Source organism: Chlorocebus sabaeus, chromosome X, assembly GCF_047675955.1.
Source record: "Chlorocebus sabaeus isolate Y175 chromosome X, mChlSab1.0.hap1, whole genome shotgun sequence".
NCBI classification, from domain to species: Eukaryota; Metazoa; Chordata; class Mammalia; order Primates; family Cercopithecidae; genus Chlorocebus; species Chlorocebus sabaeus.
Genome location: NC_132933.1, coordinates 137,588,177 through 137,604,660, shown reverse-complemented (window position 1 = coordinate 137,604,660; position 16,484 = coordinate 137,588,177). Strand labels below are relative to the sequence as shown.

At 40.8% G+C, this 16,484-nt stretch overlaps 1 protein-coding gene across 3 annotated transcripts in view; it reads right to left on the bottom strand.

The window, feature by feature from the left end:
* ASB11 (ankyrin repeat and SOCS box containing 11) overlaps positions 1-15,147 on the bottom strand; it is a 31,459-nt gene extending 16,312 nt beyond the window's left edge. For 2 of the 3 annotated variants that reach the window (XM_007991095.3, XM_037986609.2), the window contains exons 1-2: positions 14,967-15,147; positions 512-591 (exon numbers count right to left, since the gene is read on the bottom strand). In XM_007991095.3, the coding sequence (XP_007989286.1) occupies positions 512-591; positions 14,967-15,147 (261 nt within the window). Of the gene's footprint in view, positions 1-511; positions 592-13,860; positions 13,979-14,966 lie in introns of those variants that run through there. The other variant, XM_007991097.3, reaches the window with a different exon arrangement.
* Positions 15,148-16,484: the final 1,337 nt, after the last annotated feature.

Sequence of the window (16,484 nt, the reverse complement as noted above, 5' to 3'; positions counted from 1 at the left end):
TGAGATGACTGCAGCCCTGGCTGACACGTGGCAGCCTGTGAGAGACCCAGAGCCAGAATCACCTAGCTAAATGCTCCCTGGCCCACAGAAACCATGAAAATCCAAGTATCTGTTGTTTTCAGCCAGTATGCTTTGAGGTCATTTGTTAGGCAGCAATGGCTGACTAACTTAACTTCAGGACTGCTGGTGCTAATGCATGCTGGAAGAGCATGAGGTGAGTTAGTGCAACAAACATTTGAGAGCATCCTCTATCATCCCTCATAGGGAAACTTCTTATGAGGTAAAGGAAGACCCAGAGGAAAAGAAGGGAACTGGGCAGAAAATGAAGGAGCTCTCCAGGGAAGGAGAGGCAGGAGGAATAAATGGTGAGGTATGAGAGGGCATACGTACCTAGAATGGCAATAATGGGACCTGGATAGGGTGAGCCACACCTCTGCTACAGCCAAAGCTAATAAAGAATGATGTGTAATTATAGCATAAGCATGAAGGATCAAGTCTTCGATTCACTTACTTGTGCAATTAAAGTTTTAAGGGCCAGTAAGCGCCCCTGAGCTGCAGCTTCATGAAGTGGGGATCGATCAGCCCAGCAATCTGAAACACAAATCAAGCTCAAAGTCAAGGCCTGGAGACTTCTTCCTGCAACTTGTCCATGCTGCCCATCCACTGTGAGAGGAGGTTTGGGGGAAGAGGAGGGAAGAGGAGGAAAGCAGGTACCATGCATCAGGCTCTCTCGTCGGCCACTTTCAGGGAGGCAAGCTACTGAATGTAAAGTCCTTTACGGTTTGGTGGTGTGTGCCAAGAGAAGGAACAGTCAATCTCTCTGGCTTTTGGGGGGCAATTTTAATAAGCAATAGATTTAGTTCAAAAATATAGTGCCCATTGCTTGAATCCGATAGCTCTACATAAGGCAAAATGAAGGGCCAAGAAGGTCAATGACCTTCCACATTTTATCCTTTCCTTGCCTTCCACTTTTACCCCACCCCAAAGACCCAATAGCCTGTGTATTATGAAGGAGACTCTAAGACAGGGGTCTTATGCAGAATGTCATTTTTCAGGCAATTTAATCTTCCAAAAGATTTTCCCTAAAAACTTTGTTGTGGGCAGCTTAGTGTGATGACTGAGCATGGGCCAGTGGAGCCAGACTGCTATGGTTCAAGTCCTATCTTGATCACTTTCTCTGCCAAATTCAGCAAGTTACCACAATTATTTGAACCCCGGTTTCCTTACTGGTAAAATGGAAAAATAATAATCTGATATTTGTCAAGTGCATTGGTCTCTAAGTAGGCCAATCAAATACAATCATGATGTTAGGTGCTCCAGACATTGTATGATTAATAAGTAGGCACAGTAGAGCAGTGCCCTAAGGAACAGCCTTAGAACTGCCTTCCAGACATATTTTTCTTATAATTGTTTGTCTGCAAACAAGACTAACTAGTTTAAATGAGCATTTGAGAAGTAACCCCCCATTAAACCTGCCAAAGGGCAATCAATTGTTTTGGAAGAAAACCTACTCCAGTTGGCAAAATGTGGGACTTTTTCACATTATGGTTGTGCTTTTCATGCACTGAATAGAATGTAATATAATTTGGATTTAACACAAAGGCTCCTCAGCCTCTTGTGGGTGATCCTGACAGTGTTAAGAACTCGCATTTCCATACCTGTAAACTTGGTGACATGAAAATCCCAGCAAAAATTGAATTTTGTGAATTTGAAATAACTGAAGGCCTTAAGGAAAGAAAGAATTTTTCCAGTGGATGAGAATCAGGGTTAGAAACATTTCAATACGCCCTTTTCCTACACTGAAACTCAGTGTATGAACTTCTCTGACCCTTTGGGTTCTGAAAATGGGGAAAACTTGAATGCACTTTACGGGGTTGGATTGATATTGGAGCAATTGGCATGAAAATGTGATTTTCAATATATCTAGATATAAAAGTAAATTTAAATGTAAAACATAGATGTGTGTATATACATATTTTTTTAGCATGGCGCACTGAGAAAACCTGAACCAGGACTCCTTAGAGAAATGTTGATCCCAGATCTGGGCCAGGTAAAATATAAGATGGGCCTTAAATATCTTGCAAGAAAGAAAGAAAGTGCCGACCAGGCTCACTGTAATACCAGCACTTTGGGAGGCTGAGGCGGGTGGATCATGAGGTTAGGAGTTTGAGACCAGCCTGGCCAACATGGTGAAACCCTGTCTCTGATAAAAACACAAAAATTAGCCAGGCGTGGTGGCGTGCGCCTGTAGTGCCAGCTACTCAGGAGGCTGAGGCAGAAGAATCGCTTGAACCTGGAGGCAGAGGTTGCAGTGAGCTGAGATTATGCCACTGTACTCTAACCTGGGTGACAAAACGACATAGATGCTGGCTTGATGGGGCTTCCACTGGCCAAATATGGGGCAACCTGAGTATCAAAATAAACAATGAGATAAGAGATTATATCCTATCAAATAAAATGGTAATCTAGAAGTCCTCACTGATATAAATGAATATATAAAGACAGAGAAGAGAAAGTGATTCCTTATAATAAAATTCCAACTTAGAAATTGAAGAAATAATAGAATCAGCTTCAACTCATTTCCCTGCAAAATAATTACTAACTAGGAAAGGAACAGGGGTAATTTTATAGAACAGAATTGTAGACATCACTTTGCCCAAGTGATCAAAGTTAACATCAGCAGTGATCAAAGTTAACATGGGTGATGGAACAGATTGTCATCTGATGGAATGCGATGAGCAACATCATGTGCCATAAGAAGAAACATAATGAGAAGGACACACCACCGCTTCTGTGACATTTCTGCCCAAAATGCATAACCAAAATCTGATAAGGAGGAAACTGTGCACCAACCCAAACTGAGGGCACATTTTGCAAAATAATTGAAGAGACTGAGGAACAGTTTCACATGAAAGGGATGAAGAAATGCACTATCTAAAGGCATCACACCTGATCCTTTTGCTATAAAGGACATTATTAGGACAGTTGGAGTCTCTGGGCAAAGAGAAGCAGGAAATTTTTTGTACTGTTCTTGTAACTTTTCTGTCGGTTGAAATTAGTTCCAAACATTTTAACAACAAAAAAAAGATAGATAGATAGACGATAGATAGATAGATAAATAGATAGATAGATAGATAGATAGATAGAATCACTGGTGATCCCATACTCCTGATATGAATGTGTATTGCTTTTTATAATAACAAAGAAAAATAGATTTTAAAAATCCCAAGAAAATAATTATATGTAATAGACATCATCAATTTTATTTTATTTTTTTTTAACTTTTATCTTAAGTTCAGGGGTACATGTGCAGGATGTGCAGGTTTGTTCCATAGGTAAACTTGTGCCATGGGGGTTTGTTTTACAGAGTATTTCATCACCCAGGTATTAAGCCTAGTATCGTTTAGTTATTTTTCCTGATCCTCTCCCTCCTCCTACTCTCCACCCTCTGATAGGCCCCAGTGTGTGTTGTTCCCCTCTATGTGTCCGTGTGTTCTCATCATTTAGTTCCCGCTTATAAGTGAGAACACGTGGCATTTGGTTTTCTGTTCCTGTTAGTTTTCTAAGGATAATCGCCTTCAGCTCCATCCATGTCTCTGCAAAGGACATGATCTCATTCTTTTTTATGACTGCATAGTATTGCATAATGTATATGTACCACATTTTCTGTATCCAGTCTGTCATTGATGGGCATTTGGGTTGAGTTCATGTCTTTGCTACTGTGAATAGTGCTGTAATGAACATATGTATGCATGTGTCTTTCTAACAGAACAATTCATATCCCTTTAGGTATATACCTAGTAATGGGATTGCTGGGTCGAATGGTATTTCAAAAACAGATAAAAATTTTTAACATGAGCATATATTGCATTTGTATTTACCCTTGTCTTTAGTTGGTTGAAAGTTGACAAGTAGAATATTTTAAAATCTCTTTGAGGCCGGGCACGGTGGCTAACGCTGTAATCCCAGCACTTTGGGAGGCTGAGGCAGGTGGATCACCTGAGGTCAGGAGTTCGAAACCAGCCTGGCCAACATGAAACCCCATCTCTACTAAAAATACAAAAATTAGCCGGGCACAGTGGTAGGTGCCTGTAATCCCAGCTACTCGGGAGGCTGAGGCAGGAGAATCACTTGAACCTGGGAGATGGAGGTTGCAGTGAGCCAAGATCGCACCATTTGCACTCCAGCCTGGGTGACACAGTGATACTCCATCTCAAAAAAAAAAAAAAAAAAAAAACCAACTTTGGATATTTGTAATTTGCATAAACTGGAAATAATGAGACAATGTATGAATATAATTATCAATTAGTGAGGCTTTTCCTCTAATACAATATGAAATATATTTCAGACACGTTATGCTCTTGCCTAATTGCTCTTAGAAGTGAACGCAGACACTGGGGTTGATTGGACAGTCTTCACCCATGGCTGCCAACTCCGCACCCTGACCAATGGAAGAGGCAAACCCATAAGTATGGCTTTGTCATTTCATTGTTCTGACAATAGCCAGTCAACCTGAGTCACTTGAAGGTACTGTAAGTATTCCATTTAAAAATAAAAACAAGATTTAAATGGCAACTTGCAGTTAAAAGAGTTAACTTAGGTTATCAACACGAATGTTTTCATTATTTCTTTTTTTTTTTTTATACTTTAAGTTCTAGGGTACATGTGGATAACGTGCAGGTTTGTTACATATGTATACCTGTGCCATGTTGGCGTGCTGCACCCATCAACTCGTCAGCACCCATCAACTCGTCATTTACATCAGGTATAACTCCCAATGCAATCCCTCCTCCCTCCCCCTTCCCCATGATAGGCCCCAGTGTGTGATGTTCCCCTTCCCGAGTCAAAGTGATCTCATTGTTCAGTTCCCACCTATGAGTGAGAACATGCGGTGTTTGGTTTTCTGTTCTTGCGATAGTTTGCTGAGAATGATGGTTTCCAGCTGCATCCATGTCCCTACAAAGGACACAAACTCATCCTTTTTTATGGCTGCATAGTATTCCATGGTGTATATGTGCCACATTTTCTTAATCCAGTCTGTCACTGATGGACATTTGGGTTGATTCCAAGTCTTTGCTATTGTGAATAGTGCCACAATAAACATACGTGTGCATGTGTCTTTATAGCAGCATGATTTATAATCCTTTGGGTATATACCCAGTAATGGGATGGCTGGGTCGTATGGTACTTCTAGTTCTAGATCCTTGAGGAATCGCCATACTGTTTTCCATAATGGTTGAACTAGTTTACAATCCCACCAACAGTGTAAAAGTGTTCCTATTTCTCCACATCCTCTCCAGCACCTGTTGTTTCCTGACTTTTTAATGATTGCCATTCTAACTGGTGTGAGATGGTATCCCATTGTGGTTTTGATTTGCATTTCTCTGATGGCCAGTGATGATGAGCATTTTTTCATGTGTCTGTTGGCTGTATGAATGTCTTCTTTTGAGAACTGTCTGTTCATATCCTTTGCCCACTTTTCGATGGGGTTGTAAATTTGTTTGAGTTCTTTGTAGGTTCTAGATATTAGCCCTTTGTCAGATGAGTAGATTGCAAAAATTTTCTCCCATTCTGTAGGTTGCCTGTTCACTCTGATGGTAGTTTCTTTTGCTGTGCAGAAGCTCTTTAGTTTAATTAGATCCCATTTGTCAATTTTGGCTTTTGTTGCCGTTGCTTTTGGTGTTTTAGATATGAAGTCCTTGCCCATGCCTATGTCCTGAATGGTATTACCTAGGTTTTCTTCTAGGGTTTTTATGGTATTAGGTCTAACATTTAAGTCTCTAATCCATCTTGAATTAATTTTTGTATAAGGAGTAAGGAAAGGATCCAGTTTCAGCTTTCTACTTATGGCTAGCCAATTTTCCCAGCACCATTTATTAAATAGGGAATCCTTTCCCCATTTCTTGTTTTTGTCAGGTTTGTCAAAGATCAGATGGCTGTAGATGTGTGGTATTATTCTGAGGACTCTGTTCTCTTCAGCAAAGTCTCAGGATACAAAATTAATGTGCAAAAATCACAAGCATTCTTATACACCAGTAACAGACAAACAGAGAGCCAAATCATGAATGAACTTCCATTCACAATTGCTTCAAAGAGAATGAAATACCTAGGAATCCAACTTGCTAGGGATGTAAAGGACCTCTTCAAGGAGAACTACAAACCACTGCTCAGTGAAATAAAAGAGGACACAAACAAATGGAAGAATATACCATGCTCATGGATAGGAAGAATCAATATCATGAAAATGGCCATACTGCCCAAGGTAATTTATAGATTCAATGCCATCCCCATCAAGCTACCAATGAGTTTCTTCACAGAATTGGAAAAAACTGCTTTAAAGTTCATATGGAACCAAAAAAGAGCCCACATTGCCAAGACAATCCTAAGTCAAAAGAACAAAGCTGGAGGCATCACGCTACCTGACTTCAAACTATACTACAAGGCTACAGTAACCAAAACATCATGGTACTGGTACCAAAACAGAGATATAGACCAATGTTTTCATTATTTCTAAAACTTGTCTTCAAGTGGGCTGTGGTGATCCTCAATTTCTAGTAACTTTCCATTACTTATGAGTCCCATTAGACTCAACTCATATACACAACATGGATAAATCTCACAAACCTAATATTGAGTGAAAGAAGCCAGACACAAAAGAACGTGTACTGTGTGATTTGGTTTCTATAAAGCAGCAGTCCCCAACCTTTTTGTCACCAAGGACTGGTTTCGTGGAAGACAATTTTTCCACAGACGGGGGTGGGCGGGGGATGGTTTCAGGATGAAACTGTTCCACCTCAGATCATCATGCATTAGATTCTCATAAAGAGAGTGCAATCTAGGTCCCTCGCTTGGGCAGTTCACAATAGGGCTCACACTCCTATGAGAATCTAATGCCACCACTGATCTGACAGAAGGTGGAGCTCAAGTGCTAATGTTCCCTCACCTGCCGCTCACCTCCTGCTGTATGGCCCAGTTCCTAACAGGCCATGGACTGATACCGGTCTGCGGTCTGGGGGTTGGAGACCCTTGGTATAAAGTACACAGGAAAGGAAACTTGCCTTTGGTGTTAGGAGTCAAAAGCACCCCAAGGAGGGGTGAGGACTGTTTGCAAGAGGGCATGGTGGAGGCCATGCTGATGATATGCAATTTCTTGCTCTTAGGTGCTGGTTCCTGATTGTGTTCACTTTGTGAAAATTCACGCAGTTGTTCACTTAGGATTTGTGCATGTCTCTGTATTTACATCATACTTTCATAAAGAGTTTCTAAAGTAACACAGACTAGCCCTCTTTCTAACTGTAATCTCTGATTCTCTTGACAACTCTTGGCCTTTTCCCACTCCCAGGGCAGGGTATGGCCTTCTCCAGCCCGCCCAGCAGCTGGAGACAGAAGGGCAGCATGTTCTTCACACGCTTCCCACCTCCTTCTTCTAGGGTACAAACCTCTAGTGCCTTGGGAGTGGGGAGAAACAAGAGGGACAGGAAAGGGAAATGGGATGGGAAACGTTAACTGGAAGAGGAGGCTGGTCCTGCTTGATCAGTCTCAACTTCAGGCCTCACTCCAGGTCTGTGGCATGCCCTTCACACTGGGGCTTATGCCCATGCATCTTTCCTACCCATTGGCATTTGGCCACCTCTCCTAGTGTCTCTTATCACTGCAGCATCCTCTGATGTCCCCAACTCCAATCCTGGGCCTCTGAGATCAAGGTAACAAGTCTGTGGTGCCATCTTTCATTCCAGCAAGAAAGAGGGAATGGTGGTTGTCCTGGGCTTCTCCCTCCCCACACCGCTGCTTTCAAATTCTCTTCCTCATATTCTTGTGGTATGGGGGGTTCAGTAACTTGTCTCTCTAAGCAGATTTCCAACTTGAGAGTGAAATAGCAGGCTCCCCTCCTTTTCAATGCCCCTTATCTAAACTTACATTGCTCCTAGAGTATCCATCCCATAGCTTCCAGTGAAGGGGGGAAGAGCCTTGCTTTTATGAATGGTAACACCCCAAAATGCATGACAACCACTGCTCCACATGAAGCTGTCTCATGGCTAGGAAGTCTCAGAAATAGGACTGCAACCCAAGTTATGGGGACTTTAGAACACACCTTGTTCTGGTTTTAAGAACTATTGGTTTTTAATTTCTCCTTATTCTCATGGTAGATTGACTTGTCTTGGGTTGCTCTGGCATCCATCTCCTCTCTATAAATCAGGGGTCCCTAACCCCTGGGCCATTCCGTGGCCTGTTAGGAACCGGGCTGCACAGTAGGAGGTGAGCAGCAGGTGAGCAAGTGAAGCTTCTTCTGTTTTTTTTCTTTTCTTTTTTTTTTTTTTTTTTTAAGATGAAGTCTTGCTCTGTGCCCCAGGCTGGAGTGCAGTGGCGCGATCTCGGCTTACCACAGCCTCTGCCTCCCAGGTTCAAGCGATTCTCCAGCCTCAGCCTCCCGAGTAGCTGGGACTACAAGCACACACCACCACTCCCAGCTAATTTTTGTATTTTTAGTAGAGACGGGATTTTGCCATGTTGCCCAGGCTGGTCTTGAACTCCTGACCTCAAGTGATCCGCTTGCCTCGGCCTCCCAAAATGCTGGGATTACAGGTGTGAGCCACTGCACCCGGATGCTTCTTCTGTATTTACGGCCACTCTCCATTGCTTGCCTTACCTCCTGAGCTCTGCCTCCTGTCAGATCACCAGTGGCACTAGATTCTTATAAGAGTGTGAACCCTATTGGGAATTGCGCACACAAGGGATCTAGGTTGGATGCTCCTTATAAGTCTAATGCCTGATGATCTGTCACCATCTCTCATCACCCCTAGATGGGACCATCTAGTTGCAGGAAAACAAGCTCAGGGCTCCCACAGATTCTATATTACAGCGAGTTGTATAATTATTTAATTATATATTACAATGTAATAATAATACAAAATAAAGTGCACAATAAATGTAATGCACAAGAATCATCCCAAAACCATCCCCCCACACCCTGGTCCATGGAAAAATTGTCTTCCATGAAACCGGTCCCTGGTGCCAAAAAGGTTGGGGACCACTGCTATACATGGTGTGAAATAAATCAATTGTACCGCCTTAAAAGTAGAAATCCTTTTTGTTTCCCAACTGGAAACAAAGTAACTCTCAAGAAAGTAGCCTTTCTAGTTCCATCATTTCCCAGAACTTGCTTCAAAGGATCTTCAAGGGTTTTCACACAGAACCCTTTTCCAGAAACTGCCACGGTGGAGTCACCTGCTTTTCTATCCTTGTTCCCAACAGAGTCTCTCACTCTTACATTCTCATTTTGCAAATTGGAGCTAATTGTGAGAAATTAAGGATAAAAGTTACTTGGCAGCTTGGGAGTTTTTCCATTCCCTTCAGGAAGTATGCAACTGAGCTCTCCAAATAAATGAATGCTTAAGTAGGACTCAATCATTCTCTTCTAAGGCAATCTATATTTAGTTTTTTGGCAGACTGCCCGTGTCACAGGGCTGCAAACATATTATGAAGATAGTTTACGCCACAAATATGTTTGCTTATTCCTGATGAAGTGTGTGGAAAATGTTCAAGTACTTTTTCATTTCCCCCTTTGAATTTTTCTCAGAATGTGATTTGTATCTCAGACTGTTTGAATGACAACTTCACAACTTCTAAAACCATATATATTTCAGTAACATTGGTTCAGATGGAGTACAGTTGTCTAAGTTCCAACCATTTGAGATAAAAACCGATTAAACTGTTTTTGTCATTTTTACTCTAATTTCAACAAATATTTCAGATTACTGTTTTTTTATTTAAAAAAGATGACCTAACGGGCGGGCACCGTGGCTCATGCCTGTAATCCCAGCACTTTGGGAGGCCGAGGCGAGCAGATCACGAGGTCAGGAGATCGAGACCATCCTGGCTAACACAGTGAAACTCCGTCTCCACTAAAAATACAAAAAAGTTAGCCCGGCGTGGTGGCGGGAGCCTGTAGTCCCAGCTACTTGGGAGGCTGAGGCAGGAGAATGGTATGAACCTGGGAGGCGGGCCTTGCAGTGAGCCAAGATTGTGTCACTGCACTCCAACCTGGGCGACAGAGCGAGACTCCATCTCGAAATAAATAAAAAAATTAAAAAATAAATAAATAAATAAGACGACCTAACTGGTTATAATCCCCAGTGCACATGGAACAATCTTTATTCTCTTTATTCAAGTTCTAAAAGCATATGAGGCCAGTGGCTCACGCCTGTAATCCTAGCACTTTGGAAGGCCAAGGCAGGTGGATCACCTAAGGTCAGGAGTTCGAGACCAGCCTGGCCAACATGGTGAAACCCTGTGTCTACTAAAAATACAAAAATTAGCCAGTGTGGTGGTGGGCACCTGTACTCCCAGCTACTAGGGAGGTTGAGGCAGGAGAATCACTTGAACCCGGGAGGCAGAGATTGCAGTGAGCGAAGATCACATCACTGCACTCCAACTTGGGCAATAAGAGTGAAACTCCATCTCAAAAAAGTAAATAAATAAAATAAAATCTTATGAAACATCTTCTGTAGCATTTATTAAGGAAAAGAAAATTCATAAGGAATTTTAATTTTGAACCAAAATACAAGCAAGAGCCTAGCAGAATTAATGGTATTTTATGTGAAACAAGGTAACTGGGAAAATAGAATATATTTCCTGAGATATCTAAAATATTGTAATAAAACTGAGTTAAAATAAATATTCTCCAGAATGTCCAGTTCTAGAGAGGAAATGAGACACAGTGAGCTGTGTTAGACACAATTAACTATGTTGCAGTGTATTAGAAAGAAGGCTCCTTTGAACTCTTAAAGGCCAGAGAACTGAGCTAAAGGGGACTGGTTGGGGGCAGAGCTTCTGCCAAGGACTAGTTGTCCCAACCTAGGAAAAGCCAGCAGGCACCTGATATGCAACTTAGAGGATGGTTAGGCCAATGTTTGTGGAGACAACCAGCAAAACTAAATAAGAGCAGAAGGCTAGGTCGAGGTTTGGGCATGAATGAAACAAAGGCTATCCTATTGGAATGGAAAAGACAGGGTTTTAAAAGGATTCAGAATGCTGAGTTAGGCAGAGGCATAGCTGTCAAATCATGGTCAGTCCATCAACAAGTGATTTTTAGCATAACCCTTAGAAGAGTACTGATCTTTCAGACACAGCTTAAAATAGGCTTTTTGTTTTGGTTTTGTTTTGTTTGAAAGAGGGTACTATAGTTCTACAACCTGTTACCTGCACTTGTAAAGGTCCTCCAATTCTGAAAACCAAGCTTTACCCCAAATTTGATGCAAACTTGTTTAGCAGCAAAGCATGGTCAGGACCCAGGTTAAGCAACTTATTATTTTTCTTTATATTTCCACCTAGTGTTAATACTTATATGTTCACTATGGAAAGATCAAAATGTTTGCTCGTGGGAGGCAGCTCCAGGCCCCACCAGAAGTGCTGTATAATAGACAGCATGCACATTGTGTGATCTTTCTAACATTCAAAAGCTATTGAATTCTGAAACATGGCTGGATGAAGGGTTGTGAATAACAGATGATCAGTCTGTATCTACACTATATTTTCTTTCTTGATGACCAAGTCACAGTACTAAACATAGCTTAGTACAAATTAGCAAAGCTTGAAAAATCATGCAACACATCTCTCCTGAGAGTGCCTGCAGAAATATCTGTGGACTGAAGGTGGGATCCAGTGATCCATCTGGTGCTCTAGGCATAACACCAAAGGCCAAGGGCAATGTTTTAAACTTTAAAAAAGAAAAAATATACATATAATTGACAAAATTAACAAAGAAGCTTAAAAGCCAAAACTAATAACAGTTAACCATGGCTTCATTCAACTGTGATGAGTGATCAGCAAATGTAATAGTTTAAGCCACAAAGACATATAAAATAATGTATTCCAGACTATGAAATCCACCCCCACCGCCCCACTGAAAAAAAAAAAAACAAAAAAAAAACCCAAAAAAAAAAAAAAAAAAACTTTCCAAAAGGTTTTACAGCACAAAGAATGATATTTAGTGAGGCATGTGGTGTTAAATGCAGCTTCCAAAAAAAAAAAAAAAAAAGGAGTGCTCTGGACCTACGAAAGTCTAACCTGTGTCCTGGCTAGGTTTTTCCTGCCCTTCCTTGCTTTTGACATTGCTGACAATGGTTTACAGGAATAGCATATGCTAGCAGAATCAAGAAACTTAACCTTGGGCTGGTACTTTTGTAAGTCAATTAGCTAATTTACTGATTAAATGTCATACATTTTCCCAACAAACATTCGTCTGACCAATGCAAAAGTGACCAAAAGTAAAGGTGATTTCTGGTTTAACACTTTCACAAAATTTTGTTCTTGATTTTTAATGCGCCTAACTTTAAATATATTGTGGGATAATTTAGGAATTAGAGAGACTGAGGGGTTAAGGAGGATTTATTATTTAGGTGTATTTGGCCTACTTGCCTTAATATTTAAAGGACTGGGTTTGGAATAAAGAGTTGTTATTTTTAAAATATTTTGTGAGGCAGGGGGAGATTTGTAATAATACAGTATCTGACTGTTAACAGTGGTCTCTAAAGAAAAAACACAGAACCATGTGAAAAATACTGGTCCTGGCATATTACTGCCTACATTCTTATAGAAAGACTTACTCATCGGCCAGGCACAGGGGCACACACCTATAATCCCAGCACTTTGGGAGGGCAAGGCAGGCAGATCACTTGAGGTCAGGAGTTCGAGACCAGCCTGGCCAACATAACAAAACCCCATCGCTACTAAAAATACAAAAATTAGCCGGGCGTGCGCCTATAATCCCAGCTACTCAGGAGGCTGAGGCATGAGAACTGCTTGAACCCCAGAGGAGAAGGTTGCACTGAGCCAAGATCTGCACTCCAGCCTGGGTGACAGAGCAAGAATCCATCTCAAAACAAACAAACAAAAACCAGAAAGTCTTTTTTACCAAATCTTGGTAAATTTGTGGAGGGGGAGATTCATGTATATGTATACACACACACACACACACACACACACACACACACACACACGAAAGAAATAAAACTGGGAAATTAACATGCACAATTCCCTGCCTCTTTACCAATAATTGAAAAATGCTTTTGACCTTAGAATACCATGCTACTTGCAAATTAAACTATTTTAAGAGATTGAACAAGTAAAGATATTTGCACTACAGAATGAATGAACTATATTTAAGAGATTTGTATTCCAGCTCCAGATTAAATTCAAACCATGCTTACATGGGTTTTGACTGTAAGAAGGTTTTATACCTTTTTTAAGAGTGCACTTAAGGCTGGGGCACGGTGGCTCATGCCTGTAATCCCAGCACTTTGGGAGGCCGAGGTGGGCAGATCACGAGGTCAGGAGTTCAAGACCAGCCTGGCCAAAATGGTGAAACCCTGTCTCTACTAAAAATACAAAAAAATTAGCTGGGCATGGTGGCGCATGCCTGTAATCCCAGCTACTCAGGAGGCTAAGGCAGGAGAATTGCTTGAACCGGGACCTGGGAGGCGGAGGTTGCAGTGAGCCAAGATCGCACCACTGCACTCCAGCCTGGGCTACAGAGCGAGACTCCATCTCAAAAAAAAAAAAAAAAAAAAAAAAAAAGAGTGCACTTAATTAAAGACCACAAATACAGAAATAATGTACAAGAGCAACAGGAGAAAACATTTTTAACATGTTCTTGCCAATATTGACTTTGTTGGACTTCATCTAATTTAAACCAGAAGAATGATGTATCTATGAGAACACCAAAATTATTACTGAGAATTTTAGAAAGCCCTTGCCCAAACTGACAAATTAAATTAGAAGATAACTTTTCAGATCATGCTTAACTTGAAACTTAACAGAAGCATTCCTTTTTTTTTGTTGTAACTAGTCAAAGTAACATACCTCCCTGAAATGTGTGACAAATATAATCCCCAAAAGAAATCTCTTTCCATGGTCCGGACCTTCTGATACTTTCTGAAACTTCACAGTTCTTCTCATTTTCCCCAGTTAATTGAAGCATTCTGATGCTTCGTCCTTGGAGGTCTTATTTCTTTAGATAAGACTGCTGTTGTCTAGTGTCTTCCGAGTTGTCTAGTGTATTGGAATCACATAAGACTATTTTGAAAGAGAATCCTGGATGCAAATTGAAATGGATACTAGATAAAGAATGATGTAATCCTGGAACCCCTGCGAACACTAAAAATACATGGGGAAATTCTGAACTCTGTTTATGAATAAATACTCCTCTATTAAGTGACAATCCCAGCAGTGACAGGGATATGTGACTCATTTACTTTTGTAGCATCTCACTACAATTAAAGTAAATCATTTCTTTCAAGAAATGGACACTATTCTCTACAAAGCGCGAGAATTTAAAATTTGCCCAAATTTTGGCATTTCATATTAGAATAAACTTTGTTTGGAGTGCTTTGCATGCTACCATATAAAATGGGTTTAGTGAAGAGTTTTTCCTGACAGCGACAAGTGGTTAATCAATTCCAATTGCTAATGACAGCAAAAAAATATATATAGCTTGCCACTTCCAACTGCTAATGACAGCAAAAAAAAAAAAAAAAAACATATAGCTTGCCACGTTTGCTGCTTTAATCACAATTTATTAGTCTTTCTACTTCCTGAGAAAATTTAGTCTGGTTAGAATGCCCTTCATTTTTAAAGTTTGCTTTAAAATATTAAAGAAAATAATTATATACAAGTAATTATTTTGGCCAGTAGCAATGAAGTTTCTCAAAATACTCTTAGTAAGCCACTACCTATTTACTTCTTAAATAACAACTGCTACAAGATCTACTAACTCGCAAAAAGTAAAGCTGAAAATCCTCCACAAACTGATGCAGTCAACAGCATTTGCTACTTTAAGTGACAATTTTTCAAACTACCCACTTAAAATCAAAGTATAAATATAATCTGCCTTCTAGAAATACTATTCATGTGAATTACCTAGGAGGGATTTTAAAAAATATATTAGGAACAAATTCATGTACTTTTACCTGAAATTCCACCATAGATCTCTTCTGCTATCCTAGCTGCTTCTTTCCTATTTCCTTTGACGATATAGAAATGGGTTAGGAGAGCCAAAAAAACTTTAATTAAAAGCTTAAAGAAAAAAAAGGTAGCAAACATTGTAATAAAAATGTTTTTAAAGCCATAGAAAGCAGGAGCATCTTCCATTTTGGCTTATGCTCTGTATAGGGTCCTAGGACTGTAAAATTTCACTGAGTTATAATTGGTATCATATGACATCTATTTTAAACCTTCTAGCACTCAGTGCTCCTGTTACCGAGAATTCGGTTTGTAGGTTCTAATCTAACTGATTTGGCGACTGCATGTGCTGACTCCACAGCAGTGTTAAATAAACTAAAGAAACTTCCTTCTAACCAGAAACATCCAATAGTTCTAGAACTACACAACTCAGTACTGTCTAACAAATAAGATTCATATCCAAACATTTTATACTCCTAAACCCCTATTTTTCCTATTTTATGTCAGAAAGCAGGGTTGGAAAGATAGAAACTTCTCAGCTTCCATAGAAACAAAGCAAGTTATTTGACATACAAAAAAAGTGCAAATATGCTTTATGTTCTAAGTGGGAAGTACTACTCCCTGGGGCATTTCATTTTCTCTTAATTCTGAAGTTTATAGAGGATTAAGTCCAAATCTAAAATATGACCAGTTAAAAAAGACCATTTACCTGGTCGGGCGCGGTGGTTCACTCCTGTAATCCCAGCACTTTGGGAGGCTGAAGCAGGCGGATCACCTGAGGTCAGGAGTTTGAGACCAGCCTGGCCAACATGACGAAACCCCCGTCTCTACTGAAAGTACAAAAATTAGCCGGGCATGGTGGCAGGTGCCTGTAATCCCAGCTACTCAGGAGGCTGAGGCAGGAGAATTGCTTGAACCTGGGATGCAGAGGTTGCAGTGAGCCAAGATCGCACCACTGCACTCCAGACTGGGTGACAAGAGCAAGATTCCATCTCAAAAAAAAAGAAAAGAAAAAAAAAAAAAAGGCAATTTACTCTAAAGCTGTATGTATTTATTTATTTAGTTTTAAGATGGAGTCTTATTCTGTTGCCCAGGCTGGAGTGCAGTGGTGCAATCTCGGCTCACTGCAACCTCTACCTCCTGGGTTCAAGCAATTCTCCTGCCTCAGCCTCCCAAGAAGCTGGGATTACAGGCTTGCGTCACCATGCCTGGATAATTTTCGTATTTTTAGTAGAGACGAGGTTTCGCCATGTTGGCCAGGCTGGTCTCAAACCCCTGACCTCAGGTGATCCGCCCACCTTGGCCTCCCAAAGTGCTAGAATTACAGGCGTGAGCCACTGCACCTGGTCAAGCCTTTATTTAATAAAAGGCCTACCTTGGATGCCTCTCCAAGTAAAAGTGTCACACTGGAAGCATCAGACTACTTGCCATGGTAGTTCCATCTGGGACAAGGTCTCACGGCAAGGTTCCCTCCTGATCATTCACTTGCATTTCAAGCATTGGTAAAGGTGGTGCCCATTTCTGAA